Source organism: Mirounga leonina, unplaced genomic scaffold (genome assembly GCF_011800145.1).
Source record: "Mirounga leonina isolate KUSES-001 unplaced genomic scaffold, KU_Mleo_1.0 Mir_127, whole genome shotgun sequence".
In the NCBI taxonomy this organism is placed as follows: Eukaryota; Metazoa; Chordata; class Mammalia; order Carnivora; family Phocidae; genus Mirounga; species Mirounga leonina.
Window position 1 is genome coordinate 12,150,994 of NW_023270316.1, and position 27,097 is coordinate 12,178,090.

At 41.8% G+C, this 27,097-nt stretch overlaps 1 protein-coding gene across 19 annotated transcripts in view; it reads left to right on the top strand.

Moving 5' to 3' along the window:
* Positions 1 to 27,097, top strand: part of DOCK9 (dedicator of cytokinesis 9) — a 325,732-nt gene that overhangs the window by 79,233 nt on the left and 219,402 nt on the right. For 8 of the 19 annotated variants that reach the window (XM_035003125.1, XM_035003128.1, XM_035003130.1 and 5 more), the window contains exon 1: positions 21,468 to 21,741. The exons of 5 other annotated variants lie outside the window; for them this stretch is intronic. In XM_035003125.1, the coding sequence (XP_034859016.1) occupies positions 21,616 to 21,741 (126 nt within the window). In that variant the 5' untranslated portion in view covers positions 21,468 to 21,615. Of the gene's footprint in view, positions 1 to 21,467; positions 21,742 to 27,097 lie in introns of those variants that run through there. 6 more of the 19 variants (XM_035003131.1, XM_035003137.1, XM_035003135.1 and 3 more) reach the window with 2 other exon arrangements.

Here is a 27,097-nt window from a genome sequence, read left to right on the forward strand (position 1 = left end):
TAAAGGGGGAGTTGATGCATATCTTTCTTTGACTTCCTATCTACAACTGTTCTCTGTGCTTAGATGATTTATATCACAAAATTGTGATTCTAAGGCTGCTTCCCCTTTTCCCCTCTCGCTCTCTCTTCACCCTCCAGGGACATTGTGGCCGTCCTTCTCCACCACCCGCTCACTGTGTGTTTGGGATTATAAACTAATTTTAATAAAAGCCCTAAAGATTAATCTGGTTGCTTAGATCCATGAGCAAATACAGATGGCTTTGGATTGTCCAACATGATGGACAGCCTGCCCCATCACCTCTCCCCTTTACTATTTTATAAGTAATAGAGAGTAGTCTGAATGATCTAGAGGAGTTGTGTGCCCTGAGTTTCAGCTGGATTATTAGCAGCCCTGGAACCTCCCTTTAGAGGGTGTTGTTACTGTATTGGGTAAGAGAGAGACTGGGAAGAGCCCATTTGGGAGGGGGTTAGGGAGGTCAGTCTAGAAGGAGGCAATGCTGACCAAGACTGAGCTCCCTGAATTGCACATCTCCTCCTTTATGGATTTTACCAAGTCTCTTGGGTTGGAAACTCTGAAATATTTTGGCAGCTGGGCTTGGGACGCTGCCTGTGTGATTCAGATGGAAACCGAGGCCAGGAGTGCTGTAAGTGCATTCGAGGTTAAAAAGGGCCTTCAAGCTCTCATCACATAATTGGTGACAGGCTTTTTCCATCTGTCTGTCTGCCAGGACAAATGATCAGCCCTTAGTTGATACCCTAAGGGGGCACATTGGAACCACAAAGGTGGGGTGGTTCCTACTTTTATGGGCTTCTGCTTCCTTTAGTGAGATGAGACTTGTATGCCGAGGTATGTGTGTGCCCCGGCCTCGTCACACCCTGTTTGGCTTTTCTCTGTTATGCGTCCCCTCACCCCTGCCCTGTGGCTCCACCATCCACCCAGGTCCCGTGTTAGCTGTTCTCATCTGTGAGTCATTCACAGAGGGCCAACCATGTGCAAAGGAAAAATAGAGTTTGTCAGGGTGGGCACATCCCGGGTATTTCTGGTGTGCAGTGCACCTTGGAAAAGCAGACTGGCCTCTGCCTCACGGCCTGGGAAACTCCTCAGGGCTTTTTGCAAAGAGGATTGTGGGGATTTAGCAGGGCTTTGTGGTGTTGGCGGAGGGTAGGCTGGGCCGCTACCACACCGAGGTGGAGCAAACCCCTGTCTAACTGTAAGGTTGGAAAGTAGTGTATGCTGCTCACGTGCAAGCGTTTTCTGTGATACAACAAAGATGCACAAAAAGTATTCCTGACCACTCGGGACTTTACATTCCATCCTGATGAACTGTGAGTCAACAAAGCACAGAGACAGGGAAAGTGAATGCCCAGGAAGAAACCCTGGAAGCTGAACATGGCAAACAGTGGAAAATAATCTAAGGACATAGAGGTGGGCCTGGTGGATGGGAGGGTTGAGAGGGTGATGGAGGATGGCAGAGGAGGGGAGGCTGCCTGTGTAACAAGTTGGGAGTGTGGAATCACCCGTGGGGGGGCCTCAGCTAAGTGAGTTTGCGGTCTGTTCCCTGAGTTACCCGGATGTGTGGCATCTCAGGCAGCATGGGCAGAACCCCCTCCTCCACCTCCCCACCTTAAGCAGGTGTATTCTAGAGTAAGTGCCCTGTGCCAGCCTCTTTTCCTGTTCAGAGATTGTAGAAAGGGGAGCACAAAACTTTTCTTATTTTCTTTCTGTTAAGCCATCTGAGAAATGGGTATAGGTTGGGCTTAGCATAGATGGAGTTTCTTTGGGTTTCAGAACACGCAAACATTTTTTGGTGGAATGTTTGTGCTGTTAGCTTTACCACTGGCAGTGCAATTTATTTCCAAGTTATTATTACGATAAAACATAAAAAAATTTACATTGGAAATTAGGCAGTGTGGTCATAGTCACCCGTCTGTAACACAACAGCTTGAGACCAGAGTGGACGGACCTTGTCCAGCTTGCTGAATGAGCTACCCTTTCCTCTTGTGGAAAGGAAGATTTGCATTAGATGATCTCTTCCAAGTCAGAAATTCTTTGATTTTGAAATCGATTGTTGGAATATGTATAGATCATTAAGGAACTATAAAGCAAGTCCAGTTGGAGTATGGGGTAGAAATAGATGTAAAGTTAAGTAACTAGGTAATATTAGTCTTGATCTTAGCTTAGGATGATTTTAGAAGGTGTAAGTCAGCTATAGGTGAATTGCCGTCAATACTCAGGATCTGGAAAAAGATGTGTGACTACTGTCGCAGTAGTGTTGGTTTGCACCGTGGATACGGTGTGGGTGAGAACGGGGTATAACGATTATTACTGTCGCCTGTGTTGCTCAAGGCTCTGTCCTGGGCGAGCATCTTCTTCTTAGGTGATGTCATTCATTTTGATTGTTTTAACTACTATGTGCCGATTCATGGTCTCCTACCATATCTGCATCTGAAACTCAGTTCTCACCTCCGTGCTCCTATGGCCACATGACATTTTCTGCTTAAAACCCTTTAATGGTTTCCCATTTAGCTCAGGCTAAAACACAAAATCCTTAATACATCTATCAGTGTATCTGCACTTTGCTTACCCTACCAGGTTCAGCATGTGCTGTTCTCCCCTGGACCTGTGCACTAAAACTGAGTGGTTTTCAGCTCCCCAAAAGGGGCAAGCTCTTTTATCCCCCAGAGCCTTTGCATACACTCACCCCCAATTCATACTAATTCAGCCATTCTTTGTTCGAATTGACTCTTCCTCCTAGCCACAGCTTAAGAGTATCTCCTTAGAGAAGGCTTTATTTACCCCAGATTGGTTAAGCATCTTCTCCTTTCCTTCTAGTGTAATTCTGTTGCTGGTTGCTTTCTGGATGATTCCATTGTGAGCTCAGGGTCTGCTTGTAGAAACCCTGGGCAGTCAACAGGTCCCCCTGATCTCCTTTCTCCTAGCCTACTTGGTGGCATATATGATGAACCCCTGTAACGTTCTACCGTGGCATTAGCTTTATATGAATGAATGATATTAATATAATGTCCACAGATAAAGGTCCCCCTGGGAAAAGATGTTTCTGTCGTGGTTGGACTTGGTGTCCTTGATGGTGACCTGCACATTGACCCCCATGGTAGATGACCATTGCCCATCTAGCAGATAGACTTCTAACAGCATGATTCAGATTCTAGTGACTTTTTTTTTTCAGTGCATACATTTTGTTAGAACACCCTAGGTCATTTACACAGTTTCCTCTTTGTAAAGTGATAGCAACCATACCTCACTAACTTCTTACGGTTTTATACTTGTTTATGATTTAAAGTGAACAAAAACATGAAACAGTGTTTAATATTGTTGGGCTTCTAGAATATACTATTCTAAAATGTAATAATTATATATTTTTGGAATGAAGAATCAGTTACCGTGTATAAGGTCTGGATTTTTGCTAAGCATGTTCCTAGTTCTTTCCCAGAAGTCATGCAAAAGAAGGTATGGAGAGAACAGGGAAAAGGAACTACCATTTGATACATAGAAAGAAAAGACATTATCGTATCAGGCGCACAGTTGGGAGGAAGGAACAAGGATAATTGATTTTGATCAGGGACCTAGTTGTCAGTATTTATGTGTGTATATATATAATGTATATATATAATATTATAACATACATATGATTATAAGTAATCTAATTATGATTATATAAAAATGTGATGCTAGGATGAATATACTGAACTTGGGACACAGGTTTTCTTGTTGCAGAAGAAGGTCTACATTTGAGAAGTAATTCCTCTGAGAGAATTGGTGCAGGGTTTCCTAGTCTCAGCACTACCAACATTTTGGGCTGGATAATTCATTGCTCTAGGGGCTGACTTGAGCACTGTAGGATATTCAGCAGAATCCCTGGCCTGTACCGACTGGATGCCAGTATCAACCCCCTCTTCCACGAGACGTGAGAACCAAAAATGTCTCTGGATACTCCCGCGTGTCCTCCAGAGGAGAGCAAAATTGCCCCCATTTGAGAACCACTAGATTAGAATATCTGATGCTTTGGGTTCAGTCTGTAGTTCGAAGGGTAAGTGCTGCAAACATGCCCGAGGTTGGCAGAAGCAGGTGCCTGTCTCTATCAGAGTTTCCATCTGGGAGATGGTGTGCACACCCCAGCTTCTATTGAGACTCATGCCAACAGCCCTTCACCTGCCTTGGGCATTTCGTTTTGGATGTTTCTGAAGTCAGTGAAGTCTGGGGTTCACTGATTTTTTTAAATTTAATGTTGAAGCACCAATCCATTTTTTTTTTAATTTTTATTTTTTTAGAGAGGAGAGAGTGAGTGAGAGCGGGTAGGGAGGGGCAGAGGGAGAGGCAGAGAGAGAATCTTAAGCAGGCTCCAAGCTGAGCATGGAGCGCAGTGCAGGGCTCAATCCCACAACTCTGAGATCATGACCTGAGCCAAAATCAAGAGTCGGATGCTTAACCGACTCAGCGAGCCAGGCGCCCCAGCACCAATCCAATTCTTAATTATTTTTTTATTTTTATGTTTGTAGGAGCTCTGTGCCAGAAAGGGGACAAAGACCGAATATATATTTCTTATTATAAATAACAGTATCACAGTCCACTCCCTGGGCTTCGAACAAGGAACGCTTGTAAGAAAACATTCCTAAAGGTGAAAGGATCCTGGCACATTACTAGAATCTCATTCAGTCATCAATAACTGTCCAGTCCATCAGCAGGTCATACGAAAATGTCTCCCAGGGTGAGGCCACTCAGGTTTGCAGGCTTCTATTCTTGTTAGGTTCCAAAAGCAAGAGTGGTGTCAGCAATATATGGCTTCACCCTTTCCAGCATCTGAACTCAGGAATGGCCAGATGGAAAAGATGTACAGGGCAAGGTTATGGGGAAGGGCAAGCTACAGGGAAAGGGGTATGGAGCTTCCATGCTGTCTTCCAGCCTGCCATTCTCCACACCTCTCCACATATTCACCAACCTGGAAGCTTCCTTAATTTTACTTTTAAAGCCAACACAAACCCCCCTTTGCAAGGAGCTAGGTGATCACCCATGAACTCCTATGAGCATTTGATTGCTTCCCTCCTAGGTTCCCAAGTGCTCGTCCTCACATCATGACACAGCTGTTCCTGACCTGTGCAGAAATGAGGAAAATAAGGAAAATACAATGAGCTCTTAAAGATTAAAAAAATTTTTTTGAAGATGTATTTCTTTAGAGAGAGAGAGGAGAGAGAGAATGTGCGTGAGTGGGGAGAGGGGCAAAGGGAGAGGTAGAGATAGACTATCTCAAGTAGACTCCACACTCAGTGTGGAGCCTGATGCAGGGCTCGATCTCATGACTGTGAGATCATGACCTGAGCTGAAACCAAGAGTCGGACACTCAACGAACTGAGTCACCCAGGTACTCCAAGATATAAAAGCTTTTGAAAAAATTCTAAGATTTTGGGGCCCCTGGGTGGCTCAGTCGGTTAAGTGGCTGCCTTCGGCTCAGGTCATGATCCCAGGGTCCTGGGATCGAGCCCTGCATCGGGCTCCCTGCTCAGCGGGAAGCCTGCGTCTCTCTCTCTCCTCCCTGCTCGTGTTCTCTCTTGCTATCCCTGTCTCTCTCTTTTTCAAATAATACACACACACACACACACACGGAAATATATTTCCCTATAATAAAATCTTAAAAAAAAATTCTAAGATTGTCATTTCTAGTTTCAAGTATGTTTGGGTGTGTATTTTAAATAACTATGAAACATTGGTAGTGGTTAATGTTATTTGGGTTTTATATTTTAGTATTTGTTACTTGGCACAACAGATATTGGAGACCTATGACAGTGCCCTGATAAAAATAAGTTGACAATATGTGTGAAACTTTTTTGACAAAGTTGTGAATTAAGGGTGTCAAAAAAGGAGGTATCTTCTCATATTGAGCTTGATGGTATTAAGGAATATTGCTGAAAGTAATACCATACTTCTTTTCTCTTCGAGGTAAAAGCAGTTGACTCCCTTGCAGTTTTGACATAAGCAAATTCCATGTATTATTCATCTAATTCTAACTACAGTGAGAGGAAACATTTAATAAACTGTTTTTTTAACAAACTTTTAATCACTTTTCCCCCCTCTGAATGATCGCAAAGGAACCATTAGATTTCTATATTGAGTAAAGAATATATTTAGCTCAAACAGAACTCTTCCTCCTTGCACTGTTAGAAAGAAAAACTAAAATCTTTTCTTCAGCATTCATTTAGATGCAGTACATACAGTGATTTAAGAGGTTGTCTCTTCCACCACCATATTTTATAGCTGCTCAGAGGGTGCCAACATTTGGCTTTTAATCCAGTTGAGTGAGTTAGGAACTGTTTTTTTTTTTTTGTCTGTCTTGAATATGGAAAGGAGGGTACTTAGAATTGTACTACAGGGGGTGCCTGGGTGGCCCAGTTGGTTAAGCGTCTGCCTTCGGCTCAAGTCATGATCTCAGGGTCCTGGGATCGAGCCCCGCATTGGGCTCCCTGCACAGTGGGGAGTCTGCTTCTCCCTCTCCCTCTGCTGCTCCCCCAGCTTGTGCTCTCTCTCTCTCTCTCTCAGATGAATAAATTAAAAAAAAAAAACTTAAAAAAAAAAAAAGAATTGTACCAATGGAAAGGATTCCTAGTGGAGTTATGTTGTTCCTCATGGTCCCTGCCTTCCTCCATGTTGTTGGTCAGTTCTGGTTGCTTCTCTCCAAGATAGTCATTTGCATTTTACCAGGTTGAGTAGTGCCTGGTTAAAATAATAGACACTCTTTGCATGTAAATTATATACCTTTTCCTATAACACAAGTTTTTTTTTTTTTAATTTCCACATCTAATCTCCCAAAGGTTTCTGTAAAGTAGGTCAAAGGCAAATGGCCCTCTGCTGAGAGCACAAAAACGGCAGCTACACAGTGGTTACATCAATTCTCAGGTCACATAACAAGATTATAATAACTAGGTGGTTGACCCAAGAATTAGGATTTTGGAGTCTCACGCTTGGCCCACAGTGGTCAAATTACTGTACTGTGCCCCTGTCATTTCCCTGGGAATTTTGTAGGAAATTGAAGTATTAGCAGATACTCATATTTACTTTAATTATTTTTATTATTGTATATGCTGTAGAAAGGAAAGTTCTGCTTTAAAGTTATTGAGGAGGGAGAATTCAAACTCCCAACTGCTGAATGTAAGTCTCTACTTTTCTGGGTTTTTTCCTCCCCCATCCCCTCACTTGTTTGCCAGGCCCTATGATGATTCTTTGCTGCAAGTCTTACTGTTCCCCAACACATCATGCTCCTCCAACCCTCCAGACCTTTCTACATATGTGGTTCCTTTCCCTTGAATGCCTCTTGTTCTCTTCACTGCTTGACAAAGTCTTGCTTATCCTTTTTTTTTTTTTTTTTTAAAGATTTTATTTATTTACTTGAGAAAGAGAGAATGAGAGAGAGAGAACACATGAGAGGGGATAGGGTCAGAGGACGAAGCAGACTCCCCGCCGAGCAGGGAGCCCGACGCGGGACTTGATCCCGGGACTCCAGGATCATGACCTGAGCCGAAGGCAGTCACTTAACCAACTGAGCCACCCAGGCGCCCTTGCTTATCCTTTAAGACCCTGGGTTTCAAGGTGTGTCCCCAGACGAGCGGCACGGCATCAGCCCCGGCTAGAGCTGCTAGAGCTGCAGATGCTCAGCTGCCCTCCCGACCCGCTGCCTGGGAGGGAGCCCGTGGGGCAGGGAGGCTGCCATAGCTCCTCAGCCCTGGAGGAGGACCAACACTGACACGGTCTTCTTCCTTAACTCCATCACTCTCTGAGTGATTCTGACCCCATGGAGTTTGAGAACCACACGTTTCTGCACCATCGCATGCACCTCACCTCTGAAGCGTATCCTGAGAATTCTTGAGCAGGTAGTCATCCCTCAACTTTTCCTGTAACCAAATGGCAGTAGCTTAATACTGTATTTATTTATTTCTCACTTGTAACAAGGTCCCATTGGATATACGTTGAGTGGTCTTCTGTGTGATGATTCAGGAATCTGTGGCTCCGCATCAATGGCTTCTCCATGGCGTAGGGCCTCCTGTGGAATCTGCTTTCAGTGGGCCCACAAGGAGAGAGAGCGAGCTGGTACAGTTGTGCACTTTGTTTCATAACTGCACCTAGACTTTGCTCCCTCATATTTCTTATATTCCTTTGGCCAGAACCCAATCACAGAGTTTCACCCTAATTGCTGAGGAGATTGGGAAGTATGGTCTTTGTGTCTGCCCAGCAAGAGAACCCAGGACTGGGGAGCATCTAGCCCAGCAGTGTCCAATAAAAATATAATGCCAGTCACATATGCAATTTTACAGGTAAAAAACAGTAAAAAGAAACAGGTGAAATTATTATTATTTTTTTTAAAGATTTTATTTATTTATTTGACACAGAGAGAGACAGTGAGAGAGGGAACACAAGCAGGGGGAGTGGGAGAGGGAGAAACAGGCTTCCTGCCGAGCAGGGAGCCCGATGCGGGGCTCGATCCCAGGACCCTGAGATCATGACCTGAGCTGAAGGCAGTCGCTTAACCAACTGAGCCACCCAGGCGCCCCTGAAATTAATTTTAATAATGTTTTATTTAACCCAGTATATTCAAAGTATAATTTAACATGTAATCAGTAAAAACTTATGAATAGGATATTTTACATTCTTTTTTTTTTTTTTTTTGATACAAAGCCTTTGAAATCCAGAGTGTATTTTATATGTAGAGCTTATCTCAGTTTGACCAGTGACATGTCAAATGCTCAGTAGCCCCATGCGACCAGTGGCTAGCATACTGGACAATACAAGGGTAGTCTGTTTCTTTTGCCACTCGTGGTATTGAAGTTACTTGCTTACAACTCTTCACCTTGGTCCCCCATTGGATTGTGTGTTCCTTACCTCAGTCCTGCACCAAGCCCCGTGGTTTCGAAATGCCTGCTGAGCGATTGATTGATGGAGCAGGCAGGAGAGTTAATGCATGAATCAGCTCATTCACAAATGGATTAATGAGTAAATATGGAGAGCGTTCCATTAACTACTTTAGTGAATGTTCCTAAGAAAATTCTCTTATGTGGTGAATGCTGGGTCACACAGCATATGACAAAATTAGTGTCACACAGAAGGACAGAGTAAGCCCACTTAGCCTCAGTGGTAATACGTATCACTGAATTACAGAAAGTTTAAGCCGAAAAGAGCTTGACTATCAGATAGTTTGGTGTCCTCATTTGATGAGCACTTGTCCCCGAAACAAGTGGAGACTTGGAGGTGGCATATCAGGTCTGGGGAGCTGGACCTCCAACACTTTTGGTTGATTTAAATTTATTGCAGTAAATCTAGAAGTCCTGTGTTTCCCCCGAATTAATATGCTACAGTTATTTCAAAATGAGATGTTGGGAAAAGTGTTAACACAGTCTCAATTTAAAAATGCTGCCAAACAAAACTTCTTTAAGATTTTTTGTTTATTTTACTGCCTTCAAGTCTTAAATCAGAGACTGGGAAGGCTCATGAAAGTTGTCATCAATCTAATGTACATATCTGAGTAAGAGATTCCGTTTAAAAGGAAAGTAATAGCACATTAAGCCTGTAATATTGGGTGAGGATTTTTTTTTTTTTTCCCATTACTGGCTTAATTGCAGTGAATTGTGGAGGATACATATGGAGGATGTAACTTTGGCATCTTATTCCTCTTATGGGGGGGAGAAAGGAAATCCTTAGAAATACATGTTGCCTTTCTCTAAATAGATTGCTTTATTGCTTTTAGTTAGCAACCATAAAGGTCACAAATTTGAACTTGAATGAGAGCTTGTAACTGAGTTGGCAAACAAGGTGTTTGTGAAAGGGTGCTAGGCCACAAAACCCTAGGGTGGGTTTTGTTCCATATTCTCTTTAGGGAGGTATCCAGTTTCAGTATGTGATCACACCACTGGAAGTATTGAGAGATGTGCGAAGCTTGTTCTGCTCTGTAGGTCCTTTCTTATTGGCTCAAGATTGAAAGGCATTTCATTTTGGCAGGGGTGGGGGGAAAAGGAGGGAGGAAGGTGGGTGAAGGTTAATTCTGGTGGAAGAATCTACCCACAAAGTTGTGTTTTCCCCCAAAGTCCAACTAAATAGAAATAATCAGTCATTAATGAGTGTTTTGATAAGCCTAGAGTGTGTGTTCCATCCTTTGGAGAATATGTGAGCTTTTTGGCCTCATCCTCACGCCACCCCTTACCTGCAGCCAAGTACAGTCGTCTGTGTCATACCTGTGCAGAGACATGTCTGGGAACCCATCCATGTTCCCTTGTATTGGATCCGTGTTTTAACATCGTGGGTGTTCTTGTCTCTTTTAAGTTAATAAATTAGGATCAGTGATTCTCAGACAAAGACGGATGAGAAAGCATTTGGCATAGGTGATGTGGGGAACAAAAGCAGAAGGAAATGTCGATAAAATGAAATTTCCCTATAACCTGCAGCCCATGGACAAATACTCAAGGCAGGCAGAGTATAACCTTCCTCCAGGAAACTCCAACTGTCTTTTTTTTTTTTTTTAAGATTTTATTTATTTATTTGAGAGAGAATGAGAGACAGACAGAGAGGGAAGAGGGCAGAGGGAGAAGCAGACCCCCCGCTGAGCAGGGAGCCCAATGTGGGACTCGATCCAGGTACTCCAGGATCATGACCTGAGCCGAAGGCAGTTGCTTAACCAACTGAGCCACCCAGGCGCCCTCCAACTGTCTTAATGTTAATGCTTTGCTAGAGGCAAAAACAGCCTTAGCTTGACAATAGTCAGGTCTCCTTGTATTGCATCTGTGTTTAAACATTGCGGTGTTCTTGTCTCTTTAAAGTTAATAAATGAGGATCAGTGATTCTCAGACATAGGTGGATGGAAGCCTCTAGCATAGGTATCATCTGGGTGCTGTGAAAAACATAGCTCAAGATTCCAAATGCAGAAGTTTTGGGTGGTTTCTGGAATCTGTATAATATAGAAGCCAGCAGGCATTTGACAGGTTAAGATCAGGAGGTGGTAAGGGTACATTCCAGATTAACAGGCAGCATTTCTGGAGGTGACACTCAGTGGTCTGTGTTCCTAAGGTGGGGCAGGTGGTGGTGAGGAGGTCAGGGGAGACCACGGAGGCCACAGGGGGAAGGGGTGTCACTGGAGAGTCATCCCAATTTAGCACTGGAGAAACTGCTCTGCTTTGGGAGCCAGATCTCCAGGTCATACCGTTTGTTTCTAACTTCCTTCCTGTGGGGAATTAAAATGAGAGGAAAGCCTTTGCCCTCAACTTTTCCCTTTCCTTCACTCTGTTCCATACTTTGAACCATTAGGAGGTTTCACCTCTGTATGAACAATTAAATAAAATAAAAGAGATTTCAATACAGTGGGGTTTTGGTCCTTTGCCCAAATTGCCTCAGTATTACTTAATCATCTTAGGAAGAAGAATGTATGTTGAGCTTGAGTTTAAATCTTTATCTGACAAGCTGGTCACTTGTAGACCCGTTTTTTTTTTTTTAATTTTATTTTATTTGACAGAGAGAGACATAGCGAGAGAGGGAACACGAGCAGGGGGAGTGGGAGAGGGAGAAGCAGGCCTCCCGCAGAGCAGGGAGCCCGATGTGGGGCTCGATCCCAAGACTCTGGGATCATGACCTGAGCCTAAGGCAGACGCTTAACGGTTGAGCCACCCAGGTGTCCCTTGTAGTCCCGTTTTAAAGATTTTTTATTTTTTTATTTGACAGGGAGTGAGAGAGCACAAGGGGGAGAGGCAGAGGGGGAGGGCCTTGATCCCAGAACCCTGGGATCATGACCTGAGCCGAAGGCAGACACTTAACCGACTGAGCCACCCAGGTGCCCCTTGTAGACCTGTTTTAAACATAGACGTTGATTTATTTTTATGGTGAAGGAAAGTAAAAATGACCTCTTATTAACCTGCTTTAAGTTGTTTAAAGTTATTTTGCCATGTACCAGTTCTGTGACCTTGGACCAGTTTTGTGACCTTGGACTAATTCCTTAACTTTCGTGCCTCAGTTTCCTCATCTGTAAAATAAGAGTACCTGTCTTAGGGTTGACTGAGGAATAAATATAGTGTATCACAGTGCCCAGCACAGAGTAAGCCCTTGCTAAATGGAGCCATATTGGAGCCTGAGGCAATCACATTCATTTATTCTGATCCCATCTTCATTTCAAGTTTTGTTTATTGTGCCTTTTTTTGGTATTAATTTTGATTTTTACTGGAGAATTTCATTGAATTTCATCTAGCATGATTGCCGAGTTTTTAGTGCTCTCTTAAATTCTGTTCCAGAGTTGTTTGCCTCACCAACCTCCCCCCAGTCCTGCCCCTGGAGGAGTTGTATGCATTATATGATTTTTTAAAATTTCCCCAATAGTAATAAATGGCTTTAAAAAGGTTTTAAAAAATGTGTTTAGTTTAAAGTAACTCATGCTTATTATAAGGAACGTTTTAAAAATATAGGTAAGTAGAAAGAAGGGTAAATAATAGCCTTTGTTCCATATTTCAGATACAACTGCTATTAACATTAAATTTCAATGGCTCCCCTAAGGAGATATATGTTCAAAAGGGAGATGAAATTATCTATATAGTTACTAGGTTTAAGATTAATTTTGAAGCATAGTAACAATGCAAAGTTAAGGTAAGTTATTTACCTGAGAAGAACACCAGTTTCTACAAACAAAAATGCCTAATATAGTGTTACTATTATAGGGGTTAAATTGAACTGAATTAAATGAGGATATATGCTAAGGGCCGAGCACATAGTAGGGACTCAGGCAGTGTTTTCTTTGCCCACCTCTGCCATCCCCCAAGCCACTCATGCTCTTCCCTTTCCTCTTCTGTGTTGAAATTCTTGTGTGACAGTTATAAAATAATAATAATAATGATAAGTATTGACTTATAGATTTAGGTCTTGGCAAAGCATAAGTGGAAGAAGTGTGTGCCTGGAGGGCTCCTAAGTGCTCATTGGAAACCTTGTTTGTTTTGTGTTCATTTTACCATTTATTTATTTTTAAGATTTTATTTATTCATTTGAGAGAGAGAGAGCACGCACAAGCAGGGGGAGCGTCAGAGCAAGAGGGAGAAGCAGGCTCCCCGCTGAGCTGGGAGCCTGATGTGGGGCTCGATCCCAGGACCCTGAGATCATGACCTGAGCCGAAGGCAGAGGCTTAACCGACTGAGCCACCCAGGTATCCCTGTTTTACCTTCTATTTTTGAATCAACAGAGGGACTTTAAGACCTGGCCCCTCTTTGTGGAGGGGCAGTAGAATATTCACAGCCACTGGTGTTCGAGTTTTCAGAGCTTGATGAAACATCACCTTCTTCCTTTTAACCATTACTTTTCTTGGAAGAGTTTTTTCCCCCTTGTTTGAGAGGGGACAGATGAAGCCCCTTGTGTTGCTTGTATAAAACTTCAGAAATGGAACAGAAGTTACAGGTCTGTTCAACAACCTTAGTAAAGGACCACAGCTCCATGACCGTCGCCGTCCCCACCACTGCCACCATCGGTTTCCAAGTTATGTGATGTGTGTGTTTTGATTTGGCAGGGCAGAGGAGGCAGGCTTTGGTGCCTTCCTTGGCATTGGCCCTCCCCACACACTGTGTTTGTGTCTCCTGCTCTGGTCCCTTTATGTGTAGCATATCTACAAAGAAATTCATTTAGATGAGTTCCATATTTTTACAAGCACTCATGGGGGAAGTTTGACTTGTCAGGATGTGTCATCCAGGAATAACGTTTGCGCCCCCTAAAACTGTCTTTGTTTCCTGTTCCTTGGCAGTCTCTTAATTTCACATAGGAAATCCATCACAATGAGCTTGGAAGAAGTGGAAGACCATCCTTTAGGCATCAGGATGAGAAGGGATACATCATCTTTGCTGCTGATGAGTTTATCTTATGGAGGGGACATAATCTACCGCTTTTTAAAAGCGGGGACTTTCCAATTATTGTTAGGGAACTGGTATGATTGTAAATGGTCATTGTCTTTTAAATGCAAGTTAAATTAAACCAGAAGTCCTAGGGATTACTCCACAACTCACTTTGCCAAGTTTCCTCCTGATGGACTTTCCCCTTGCAGCCTGGGGGTGTTTTCCTTTTTGCTGAAGTAAGTGTCCGGCTTTTGCCTGGAGGCCGGTCCTCTCTCCTGCCCCCAGGGTAGGTAGCTGATGGCAGTGAACTGTGACACCTGGGAGTGATCAGCCCTGTGCCCCCTGTCAGCCTGTCCCCATCTCCATCATCTGTAAGTCAAGAGGGTCCACCAGTTTTGTACCTTATCAACACTCATGGAACATGCTTTAAGTAATGTTAACATACACAAAGATTTTACAGAACCGATAAACTTGGAGGGTGGGTATTTGTGGTTTTCATTAGGTTGCTTTGGGAGGTAGATATGGGGACAAGTGAAGGAATGGACGTTTGTCTTCCGTTTACAATGGAATGGGGCGTTTTATGGAAAGAAAAACTTTAGTGCTTTTAAAAAGTCTTTTGGTTGTTTTTCTCACCATGCATACATTTCCTAGCCCTTAACCTCAACCCTTGTCATGTAGTGAGGAAAGTTAGAAAATCCTTCATTTCAACTCCTGTGAGGCATGGGTCTGTGACGAATCAAACCAAAGTGAGGCAATTTCATCATTTATTCTCTAAGCAAACATTTATGGACTCCCTTCTGTGTACACACCACATACCCCCTGCCCTTGCTGCAGTGCTTAGAGCTGACAGGGGGAGATCGAATGTGCTGGGTGGTGCCTTCAGGGTGGACCCTGTGCTCAGAGCTGACGCTGTGTGGCTGGCGGGGCATTGGTAATTCAGGCTGGGAGTTTCGTTTCCTGAGAAAAATCAGGCACGTTATGTTTTCCTTTGCTTTGTAAATTTCCACCTCTAACAGGAATCATTGACACTGTTGGCTGAATTATCATTATTGTGTTTAAAGTAAATTGACAGTTTACACAAAAACTATTGGTGTGCAGAGTATAAAAGCTCTCTATCCACACTTCGGAGAACCTAACTCTTCAGTAAATTCATCCAAGAAATATTTTTTGAGCATCTACCCTGTTTTAGGACCTGGGAATAGAGCAGTAAACAAAATAGACAAAAATCTCTGCCCTCACAGAGTATCTTCTCTTCTTTTTTTTTTTTAAATTGGGATTAGACAAATAGGAAAGTAGAATACAGAATGCCAGATGGTGATGGAGGCTGTAGAGAAACGGAAGCAGGGAGAAGGAATGTCATGGGTGGGGGGTGAGTCTGTCTTAATGGAGAAGCTTCTGGAACATTTGTGGCTGCATGCAGTCCGTGTTCCTACACACAGTGGGACACATCCATGATTCACTTGGGTCTTGGGAATGCACAGAATCTAGTTAGAATGGTAATGGTGGACATTCTGGTCCCTGTTTTCCAGTCTCTAGAAATGGAAGGACTCTCCCATCTTAATTGCCTCATCTGAAAACAGAGCCTTCTTTAGGGCCTATGCCCTGCTGTCCCAGTGCTGTGAGCTTACTTACCCCAGAGCTGTATAGAGAAGGCAGCCGGCCTCCCCCTGCTCCCCCTCCTCAGCCATAGAACATCCTGTAGTCCTTGTCATCTCTTAGCCTCTCAGCTCTGCCCCTGCTCCACCAGAGGAGGATCCTCCACATTTAGGACATCTTCCATTGAGGATCTGACACATTTAGAAATAGATCGATCCACAGTTTGGTCTTTGTGTTTTTCTTTTGTGTGTAGTGGGGAAATGTGATTTTAAAATGTTTATCATTCCATTGGGGTGGTTTGTTTCCCCCACATCTTATCAATAAGGGAAGTTTTAATAGTTCATGTAGACATGTAGAGCTAGAAAGATTTTTTAGTGTACGTCCTTCGTTTTATAGGTGAAGTTTGTGGGACCCAGAGAAGTGAAGTGATTTTTCTATTATCACACAGCAGTTGAATGGTATAGTGGGGGCTAAAACCTCGATGTGAGCTTTTTCTATACCATTATCTTGCAATACAGCATATTCATTTTCTCCCCCTGAATGTAGAAGTAATAAGTGCTTTTGAAGAAAATTTGGAAAGTAAGATTTTAGAGAAAAAAAATTCCTAATAGTCTCACATACCAGAGTTAATCAGCAGTCATATTTTTTTCAGTCTTGTATGTGCATGTTATTGTGGGCATTTTCTCAGTGTCATTAAAAGTTCTCAAAAAACATAATTTGTATTGGTTATCTTACTTGCCCTATTTTGGAGGTATACTCTCTTGGCCTTGGGTTCTGCATCTGACATTACGTTTCATATAATGACCGGTTTGCAGACTTGGCCATCACTCAGCAAATGAGTAGACTGCTGATTGCCATCGAATGGCTTGTTTATTTAACCGGTGCTTGGTGTTTAAATTTCTGTTGTTGTCTCTACTTAAATAGAATTTGAACCTGTTAAAGTGAAGAGCTTTGTGTCCCCAGCATTTGCTTGGCTCTCTAGCTCATTTCTCTGAACCTGTTTACTTATTCTGTGAATGGGTGATTGTCCCTTGGCTCCTTCTCTGAGTGTTAAACTCTAGGGCCCTCTCCTCAGAAAAAATCACAAACACACACAAAATTTGGAATGTAATTTTAGAGGGTTCACAGACCATTTGCCCCCAAGTTCAGCCTTGGATTCCAGGTTATGAACCACTAGGCTAGATGATAATGCATATTCCATTTCTGTGATCATTTGATTAAATCTCTGATGACAAGAAAAATTGAGGTGAGCATCAGACTTTATATCAGATTTTTTTTTATATTAACTCTTCTAAGAGGCCTCAAGGGTCTGATGCAGAAAACCCTTTCCTCTCCCACCTCTACCTGCCCCACATCTGTTTCTCTTTTTGTCACTATATCCTTCCTCTACCGAAACTATTTATTACTTCACTCCCTGCATTTGTAGCCTCTAATCCTGTTCTGTTCTGTTTTGCTGCTTCTTGTGCCTTCTGTGTTCTATATTTTTGTTTTTCTCAGAAGGCCAGATCATTTTCCTGACACCTTTTTTTTTCTTTGGCTAGCAAGCTGACTAATAACAATACACTGTGGAAAATCTTTAGTCATTTGCTCCTTCTTGCAATTTTTCTTAATAATTTATACTTACTGTTTCACATTTCCCAGACCAAGAGAAAAGAGCTGATTACTTTGGAGTATATATGTGTATATATACATACATATGTATATACAGATTTAATATTTAGATACATATATTTAATATATATTTAAGTCTCTATCTCAAATTGTGTGTATGTCTCTATATGTATATACTTTATTTAAATATACTTTACATGTACTTTAAAGGCATATATATATAGAATTTAAAGCCTCTGCACTAATATATATACAAATATATATAATATATAACACATAATATATATATTATATATAGTACAAATATATACATATATATTTGCCTTTAAAGTTAATTGTTATGTGTTTTTTTTTTTAAGATTTTTATTTATTTGACAGAGAGAGACACAGCGAGAGAGGGGACACAAGCAGGGGGAGTGGGAGAGGGAGAAGCAGGCTTCCCGCGGAGCAGGGAGCCTGATGTGGGGCTTGATCCCAGGACCCCGGGATCATGACCTGAGCTGAAGTAAAGTTAATTGTTATGTTTTAAATATCCTTCTGATATGGCAAGAGTCCCTAAGAGTGAAAAATTTTGTTGAGGTAATTGATATTTATTCCTTGTATGGGTTATTCCTTATATAATTATTAGCTGCAGCAAAATGCAGTTTTAAATTTTATATAACTCATTGCTAAAAACAATTTTATTTACACTCTTTAAAGGTTCAGTTGTACTGTTTGCAAGTATACCTTTGTCTGAAAAATGTCTAGCAAGTTTTGCAGGATAACATTTTCTTAGCTGGGAGAAAGGAGCATTTTAATTATTAGTAAATGGTCCATTGGGTTTCAGTTTATGAAGAGTTGAATGCTTCTGCCTTAATGTGGACCATTAACAAATGAAAATGTTTGCATGTGGGGCGCCTGGGTGGCTCAGATGGTTCAGCCTCTGCCTTTGGCTCAAGTCATGATCCTAGGGTCCTGGGATCGAGTCCCGCATCGGGCTCCCTGCTAGGCGGGGAGCCTGCTTCTCCTTCTGCCTCTGCCTCTCTCTCTGACTCTCAAAAAAAAAAAAAAAAAAAAAAAAAAAAAGTTTGCATATTTCTACAACTACTAAATTTTACTTTAGAGATAAAGATAAGCAGTGACACAGAACTGACATAAGCATTAAATTCAGCAGACGTGTTTTGAGTGCTTGCAGTCCTTAAGACACTGGAGATGCAAAGGTGGTTAAGATATAGTTCCTGCTCTCATGAATTTATCGTCTCATCAAAGAGTGTGACACATATAAACTTCATAAAAGGTGGACTGTGAATAGCTCCAAAATAGGGGTAAATAAAAGGAATGCCCAGAGGGTTAACAGAAGAGGAGCTAATCAATCCTGGCTAGGAGGATCAAGATGGCATTTAAACTGAGTCTTAAGGCATGTGTAGGAGTCCTGGGTCAGAGGGTCTTAAGCTCCTTGTTTTTCAGAATGTGATGGAACTTCATCTTATAGTGGAAGGGGGAAAATGGGGGCTGTAGAGTCTAAAGTTAGCCTTCCTTACAGTAAAAAATTGCTCTTGGAAAATTACATAAATTTTCTACACAGATTTCATAAGTAATTTGTGTGAATATTAAATCCTGAGAACTGAAACCCATATACAGAAGCATTCATTCCATCCTTCTTCCCCACAGGGTTTACTCCATTCTGTTTAAACAGTAAAATTCTACATACCTTGAATACATGTTCATAGGTGTTTTTGTTATTGTAAGAGTTGAACAAGTTAGTATGTGAAAGAACTTGAGGTTGCTAGATAGTAGGAGCTCAGTAAATGTTGGTGGACTTGAATCCAGAGGTCCAGGAAATACCTTGTTCTTTGAAATGCTGCAAAGGAACCCTTGGCCACCTACTTCCCGTCCTTCTAAGATGGCATTTCCTCTTGTGACTGCTCTGACCAGATGTCACTCTCATGTCCTCAGACATGGGTCTCACGAACCCTTTAGAGAAACCACATCCTACTTGGAGGTTTAGGTTCTGGAATTAAATACTGTACCATGTGACTCCCCTAGACTGGCGGACTTCTGAAGTGTTGGTCGTCCTAAATGAGGAGAGCAGAGCCAGAGCACTTGACATTGCCTGAGAAGCTGTGTAACAGCAAATCTGGAATAGTATCTCCATTCCTCTGCGTCCTGAGAATTTCCTTCTCTCATAAGTTGGACCCTTTGGAGGTGATAGATTACACGACCATCTTGCTCTCAGAATTGCTTTCCTTTATCCAGGATTTAAGTATAATGCTCTCAGATGGTGGTGAGAAAGCAGTGTGAACTTTGCTGCTGCATTTCCTGTAAACATGTTGGGAACTAGTACATGAATCAGTCCCTTTTTATGCAAATCTCTGTGTGAGAAATTAAAAAAAAATTTTTTTCTTCCCTTATAGCTTGGTATGTTTTCTCCTTTTGGTGATAAGAATTAGCGAACCTAACCTCTGTCCGTCCTGGCTACCTGGAAGCTCAGAGCCAATTTAAAGTTTTTTTCCTTGATTACAAAAGAAATATCAGTTCATTGCTAAAATTTTGAAAAATATGGGAAAACTTTAAGATGAAGATGCCAGGTTTGTGGCATGAACGCAGGGGTTCAAGATCACTGTTCGAAGGTAGCTATCATAATCAGGCAGTGAACCAGAAAGACCAGTTGATTTGAAATTGCTGAAGCATTTTTTTATGTCTTGTCACAACAGGTTGGTGGAATTGTCATTTTAGATCACACAGCCAAAGTCCAGAATTTAAGATAAGGGCCAATTTCTTCAGCTGGGAATAACACCAGTAACAGTAGTTACCCTTTAAATGAATACCTGTACCTGGCACTGTGCTATGCCATTTTTACCTTTTTTCCTCTTCACTAAATTATCTTGATTAAAGCCAGACACTGCCTTCACCTTTAGCTGCTGATCAGCAGCTTTTACATATTTTGTTTTTTAGCAGTTGGTATAATTAGAATAGACAACTGGTTCATAGTATCATGGTTAAGAATGTGTACACTGGATCCATATTGCCACTGCTCACTGTTACCTTCTGCACATGTGTAACCCTTCTGTGCACCAGTTTCTGCATCTGTAAAATGGGGATAACCTGTTACCTCCTTGGTTGTTACAAAGATTCCATAAATTGTCCATGCTGGGCACTTGTAGTGTTCATACAACAAATAACCTTTTAAGCTCCTATTCATTACTTACAGAATGTAAGTAATTTTGACCAAATAAATAGGATAGCATTTTGCTCAAAGTCCTGACCGGCTGGTGACTTAATGAAAATGGGGAATCGAGGCAGAATTGGGCTATTTAGCACTTCGCAAGCCATTTCAAGAAGTTGTTCAAATTGTTGGTTATGCTGTACTTTACTGAGGCTCAGTCTGTCTGTTTAGTGTGTGGCTTCAGACTTTCTTGCCTCTGATTTATAGGGTAATTCTTAAGTTTTGATGTAACTGCTACTTCAATTCTATATTTATGTAACTGAGGCTCTTTGGGTTTTTGTTTTGTTTTTCCTTTTTCTTTTTGGTCCTCTTGTAACTTTATGAAGATAGGCTTTTAAAATTCATATATCATACTGTTTTAGAACCTAGATTTGGCAAGTGAGTTTATATTTACCCTGAAAGATTACCCAAGGTTGAGAAATGGGCTAGTTTTAAAAAAATTATTGTAGAAACTATTAATTTTTTTAATAGCCTAGTTGAACGCTTATGACTTATTACACAATTAATATTCACACCCAGGATTTCTGGTGTTTGAGTGACAGAAGGGAGAGACACTACCTTATATTTTTACTGTGATCCTTTCAGTATCTCATCCAGGGCTCATTACCAACGCACCTGTTGATGGATCTAAAGTAATACTCTGTCTAATAAAAGCATTTATCATGATAGGTGGCATCCCATCAAACTGTTTGATGACCTCGTCTTTCTGGCATAAAACAGTAGGTAAATCAAGTTCCGTGTGCTGAGGTCTGCCATGCGGGGAGGGACTCTTTCCTTATACCCACACCCCTGAGGTGCAGGCTATGGGACCCCTCACTCTTTGGCCTTCCCTGTTTTGCCCATCAGCCAAGCATTTGGTGCTTAGCTGTATCATGAAGGAAAGCATCCAGAAACTACAGGAATTTTAGAACACCCAGACAACCTAGCTGTCTCTTCAACCCCAGGAGCTTCAGATTTGAAGTCATCATGAAAGAGTCTAACTGTGACTGATTTTCTTTTAAACGCTGTACTATTTTGATTCGGCTCCATTTGGCCCACGCCGTGTGGAACAGACACAATGAGGCTGGTCTTTATCAGAGAGACAGTACACTGTGTATTGTACAGTTCGGGTTTGTTTTCCTTTGGCTGGCGTGTGGGAACCTCCCATTCTCCGAGCAGTAGTAACACCCCTGGAGGCTGGCCCTCGCTGGCATGCCCTCCCACCCCCCCGGCTCCGTGGACCCAGACAGCAGGCTGACCACTTGTGCTTGGGAAGCTTCCTCTCCTTGCTCGGGCCAGTGGCATGCTTGTGCCTTGCACGGCCAGGGACTCGCAGCTGTCCCAGTTGCAGACTTTCTGACTTGGCGTTTTCAGCCGAGAATGCAGGCTGATAAATGCAGGACAAGTAGTAGAAGTGTCAAGAAGGAGCTGGTGATTGAATCCCCCCAGCAACGCAAGGATGCAGCTCAGGGTGAAGTGGAAGCAGAGGGCCCTGGGCCAGTGCTGGTGAGAGCGGTCGCCCACAGCGTTTCTGTGGTCTTCTCCACGAAGTGCTTTCACTGTGTGTGCGTGCGAAGTGTCTTCTGGCAGTCTGGTTTTAAAACTTGCTCTGCCTGTCTCTAGTGAACTCTCCTTTCTTCTCCTGTAGATCCACTTTGGTTCCACTTTGATTTTTCTTCGGGTGGAAAGATTTGACATTTTGTGGATGAACGTGGTTTCCAGGAGGCTGCTTTGTCTAGGACAACTTTGTATTGTTCAAAGTTATGTTCCACCTAGCTGCAGGGTTGCCAGACAAACCCAGGGAGGCACGTTGCCCTCGCCTTCTGTGGGATTGACAAAGAAGTACTTTGCAAGATGAAAACATTTTTATATGATGTATTTATGTTATTGTGAAAATTAAGATGACATTGGGGCGTTTTAAGGAACATGCCTGTTGAAGTTACATGTGTTCTCACTCACTCATTTTAATAGGTTAGCCTTGAACAAAGTAAGAAGTAACCTAAACTTTGAGCCAGCTGATAGAAACGTTTCCGTTCTTGTCATTAGCTAAGCTCATAGCAGTTGGGATAAATTCAAAGGGCTCTGGTAGACTTTGTAAGGGAGGAATGTGAAAAATGGTTGTGTTGTTATCATCAATGAGTAGGTTGTGCTTCTCTCTCGGAATTTCTTTAGTACAATAAAGGCACATAATTTTTTAAGCAAACTGCAAAAAACCACGAACATGCACTGCAGAGGAGACAATTGAGCCTTTCAAATGATCTGTTAAAGGGATTGTTAAACTAGTACTTAATGATTTTATATAGTGACTTTTTTTTTTTAAGCATAGAGGTTCAGTTGCTGTTATAAAGTGTTTGGTTAACTAATGTAATTTTCAATTAGTGTCTTTAATAATCTGAACTTAAACTTCCCTATAATGGATTGGATTTGGATTAAATTGTTTTCCTCCGTAACACGTGAGACTGCCTTACATTGTTTTGCCTTTAAAATGATATTGCTAACTGTGAACTGAGAAAGTCTGTAAATATGATGGGTTTTTTCACTGCAGATTTTTATCCGAGTGATTTAGTTTTCTTCCCCCTGGTATATTGTGTAGAGATGTTATTCATTATCTTGGATTCCTTTCTGCTAGCACAATAGTTCATTTATCCATTGAGTAGCTTGAGCCCCTTCCATGCTGTGTAGATTTAACTGGTTAAAGCTCCTAGCTGATGTAACTTAGGATTTCTTGGAGGAAGTTGTGTGGTTTGGGTTCCCTTGTGAATATTCTTAAAAGTCTTTTGTCAGTGTTTCTCCAGATGTGTAAAAATATTTATCCAGAGGCTTAAATACATTATAGAAAGATGCTGTGTGATTTTTTTTTTTTTTTTTTTTTTTAAATCACACAAGTGACTTTTAAAATATTTCCTTCTCGGGGCACCTGGTTGCTCAGTCTGTAGAGCATGTGACTCTTGGTCTCGGGGTCATAATTCGAGCCCCACGCTGGGCATAGAGATTACTTAAAAAAAATAACAAAAACTTCCTTCTCTTTCTACTGCTCAAAACATCAACAGCTCATGTCCCAGTTATTTGTTTCAGTCGGTCTCACCCCAGGCAGGTCCACAGGGAATTCTTTTTCCACTGTCCTGGATGAGGCTGTGCCGGCTGCAGCTGCACCTCGTGGGTCCAGAAGCTGCTGGTGGCGTGGAGAGCTTGGCTCCGAGCATCTGCAGGGACACATGTGAGAGAAAGGTGAAGGCAGCAGTGACACACCGAGAAGCTTTTTCTTATCTGATAGTGTTTCTCTTCTTCCACTGGGGGAAGCAGGATAAAAAAGAGCTAATAATGGATAAGAGAAGCAAGGATATTTCAGCAGGGCCTCTGTCCAGGGCAGATATTCTTACTTGTGATTGTCGCTGTTCACAGCAAATGAGAATTCAATAAACTGCTTGGAATATAGCCTTTTTTCCAAGATGATTTTTAAAAAGTATGCCAGCACAGTCATGAGATCTATTTGTTATAGTGCTGTCCCTTATTATTGTCAGCAGCCCAGGTACTTGGTGAGAGTACATTTGTAACATTTAAATGTAAATAACTTACTTTATTCAAGAGGTAACATTTTTAAATCAAGTTTTGCTGATTTTAGTTATGTACACAGTCAGTCCTCGGGGGAAATGTTACATAGTTTAGAAAGCATAAAAGTAATGAATGCATGTAATAAATATAGTGTAGAAATAGGGAAAAATAAAGTGCCCTTACCTGTAGTCCGAAAGTGTCCAAAATTAGTTATTTGGTGTATACACTTTCTTTTTTGTTTCGTTTTTATTTTTTTTAAAGTAATCTCTGTACCCAACCTGGGGCTTGAACTCACAGCCCTGAGTTCAAGCGTTGCATGCTCTTCTGACTGAGCCAGCCAAGTGCCCCTGGTGTATAGTATATACTTTCAGACTTTCTCCTGTGCATATAAAAATATAACTTACTGTGGTGTGTGTGTTTGGCAAATGTACTATACTATAGATTTCTGCATTAATTTTCTCCCAGAACATATCAAAAACATCTTTCTTTGTCATCGTAGCTAGATTTATGTCATTATTCTTAATGGCTGTATGGTATTCAATTTTATAGCAGTATTGTAATTTGATGGTTATTTAATTTGTTTCCAGTTCTTTGCAATTAGTACAATGTATGGTCATTGAGAAATGACTTTGTGGGCTGTGGATGACTAACAGTGCACTTACTAGTAACTATAAATATATCTTAAAGCACTTAATGCAAGTCAGTATTTGTTCTCTAAAATTTTGATCAGAAGTCTCTCTTTTTTTTTAAAAGATTTTATTTATTTATTTGACAGAGAGATAGAGAACACAAGTAGGCAGAGGGAGAGGGAGAAGCAGGCTCCCCGCAGAGCAGGGAGCCCGATGCGGGACTCAATCCCAGGACCCTGGGATCATGACCTGAGCCGAAGGCAGCCGCTTAACCGACTGAGCCACCCAGGCGCCCAGAAGTCTCTTTCTGTTTCTTTCTCCCCTGCCAGGACAACGGTTAAGGTCTCCCTGAGCAGCAGCTGCTTGTTGGGTGCTAGGTAAAGCCAATGTTTCTTAGAGAAGTCTGTGTATGGACATTCTGAAGTTTCAGAGGCTGCAGAGTTCAACTTACAGGCACCTTCATAGGTGGGTCTTGACCCCTCATTTTGACAGTAAGCAGGGGAGGCCGTGCATGGCGAAACTTCTCCATGCCCAGCCAGGCTCACTGCCAACCCCGTTGAAAAATGACTTTGTGGGCTGTGAATGACTAACAGGGGAACAATCAGGATATTGTTGATGTCTACAGGTTAGTTACCCTGCTTACATTTGAATACCTATTTTTGCCCCCCAAACTCTAAATTCCTGGAAATAATTTATTCTAATTGTTATTTCTCAGCAATTTAGAGGAACAAGGTATGGCCTCAGAGTCAGAAATGGCTGGGGTAGATGTCCTTTGTGTTGCCCTTTCATTGGGTTATTTTCAAGAGGCATCCGAGGACTGTAGTACAGGTCTGATTTGGGGAATTTGGAAGGTTGAAAGATGTGAAGATAAAGAAGAGCTGAATTTTAATGTGTTAGAATATACTCCTTAGGTATTTTTTGAAAGGTTTTTTTTTAAAGATTTATTTTATTTGAGAGAGAGAGTGAACACATGTGCCAGTGAGTGTGAGCGGGGGCAGGCGAAAGGGAGAGAGAATCTCAAGCAGACTCCCTGCTGATCATTAGCCAGAGGCAGGGGCTTGATCTCATGACCCTGAGATCATGACCTCTGCCCAAATCAAGAGTTGGACACTTAACCCCCGAGCCACCCAGGCACCCTGAAAAGTTTCTTTTTTTAGACACCTTTTCTCCTTGCTATTTTTGTGGGATTTTCAAGTGGTAAAAACTGAGTCTGAGTTCTGATTTTGATATTTTGAATGAACACATGATTAGCTAAAGGCCCCATGAGAGGTAGTACCTGTGGCAAAGTATAGTGATGGTAGGAGACCCGGCTTCTGGTGGGACAAGTAGCAGCGCTGCCTGGGAAACCCTTTTCTCTCCCTGAAGTTCTGTTTGCTCTAGAAATAGACAAAGAAGTGAATTAAGACACAAACCCTGAAGTATAAGGTTATGGGCAATGATCATGTGGTTGTGTATATCCTATAAAACTTTAGATGACTGTGATTGAGTTAATTAAATTATGCTTATAAAGCCCTTTGGTCCTGCAGGTTTTCCGGCATCCCTATAGATACCTTTAGAAATAATTAATGATATTAATTACATTGGTGATATTTAATAAGTAGGTTTTTTTTGTTTTGTTTTGTTTTGTTTTTAAAATACTGAGTGGTGAAGGAAAGTTCTTGTAAGCTTTCTGTAGTGAAATATTCCCAGGTGATAAAACCAGGAAAGTTTACTTATTCAGGGCCATAAGCCTTCATTATGCTTGTTGGTTTTCCCCCTTGATTGTTTGTTTTTTCATTCAACCCACATTTATAAGCACTGAGATTTGCCAGACTTACACTTACTAACACCCTTCCTCTCCTCAAGCCGCTAGGTCTGGCTAATGAGGGTCTCTCACATGGTATTTATTAGGCACAGTGAGTGCTAATCTCATCCATTCTCTTCCACTTAGGCAGACAACACTTAAATCATCATCAGTTCCAGCAAGGACATGTTCTCAAATTTTTAGCGTCCAAAGCAGGCCCAGTCCTGCTTTACAGAAGGCACAAGGGCCCCTGACCGTCCATATGAACAGTTTGCATGAATGAGTCCCCCAAAGGTGCACACATTTTTGTGGTGCTGTCAGTGGAAGGAATCTTTGGGGAGTGCATGCTTAGATAAGTTGGGGTGAATTGACTAACCTTGCAGGCATGGAAAACTGTCCCAGAGAAGGGACTTCCACAACCGTGTCACTACCCGTTACAACCCAGAGCCGCTTTCTGGGATTCTTGCTTCTATAGAACATGAAAACCCACCCAGCTCAAGTGTGTTGCTTTCTCCTCTCGTTGATCAACAGGGAGGCAGAAGGGCTGATCACTGTTTTTTTTTTGTTTGTTTTTTGTTTTTTGACAAGGTAATGCCAATTGCTTTCTTTCGTTTTTTTGGAGTAATAACAAAAATATTTATATAGTACCTCGCTCTGTGCCAGACACTGTCTTAAGCCTGTTAGATTATTTCAATTCTCACAGTTCTAGGAGGCAAGTGTTATTATTGTTTCCCTTTTTACAAATGAGGACACAGTACAGAGAGGTTAGGTAACTTGGTAAAAGTTACATCTTTAGTATGTGGCAGAGCCAGGGATTTTTGGCTTCCAGTCAGATTTTCCAAAACCCATACCTGGACACTTAACATACAGTTCATGAACAAATATGAACATATTTGCT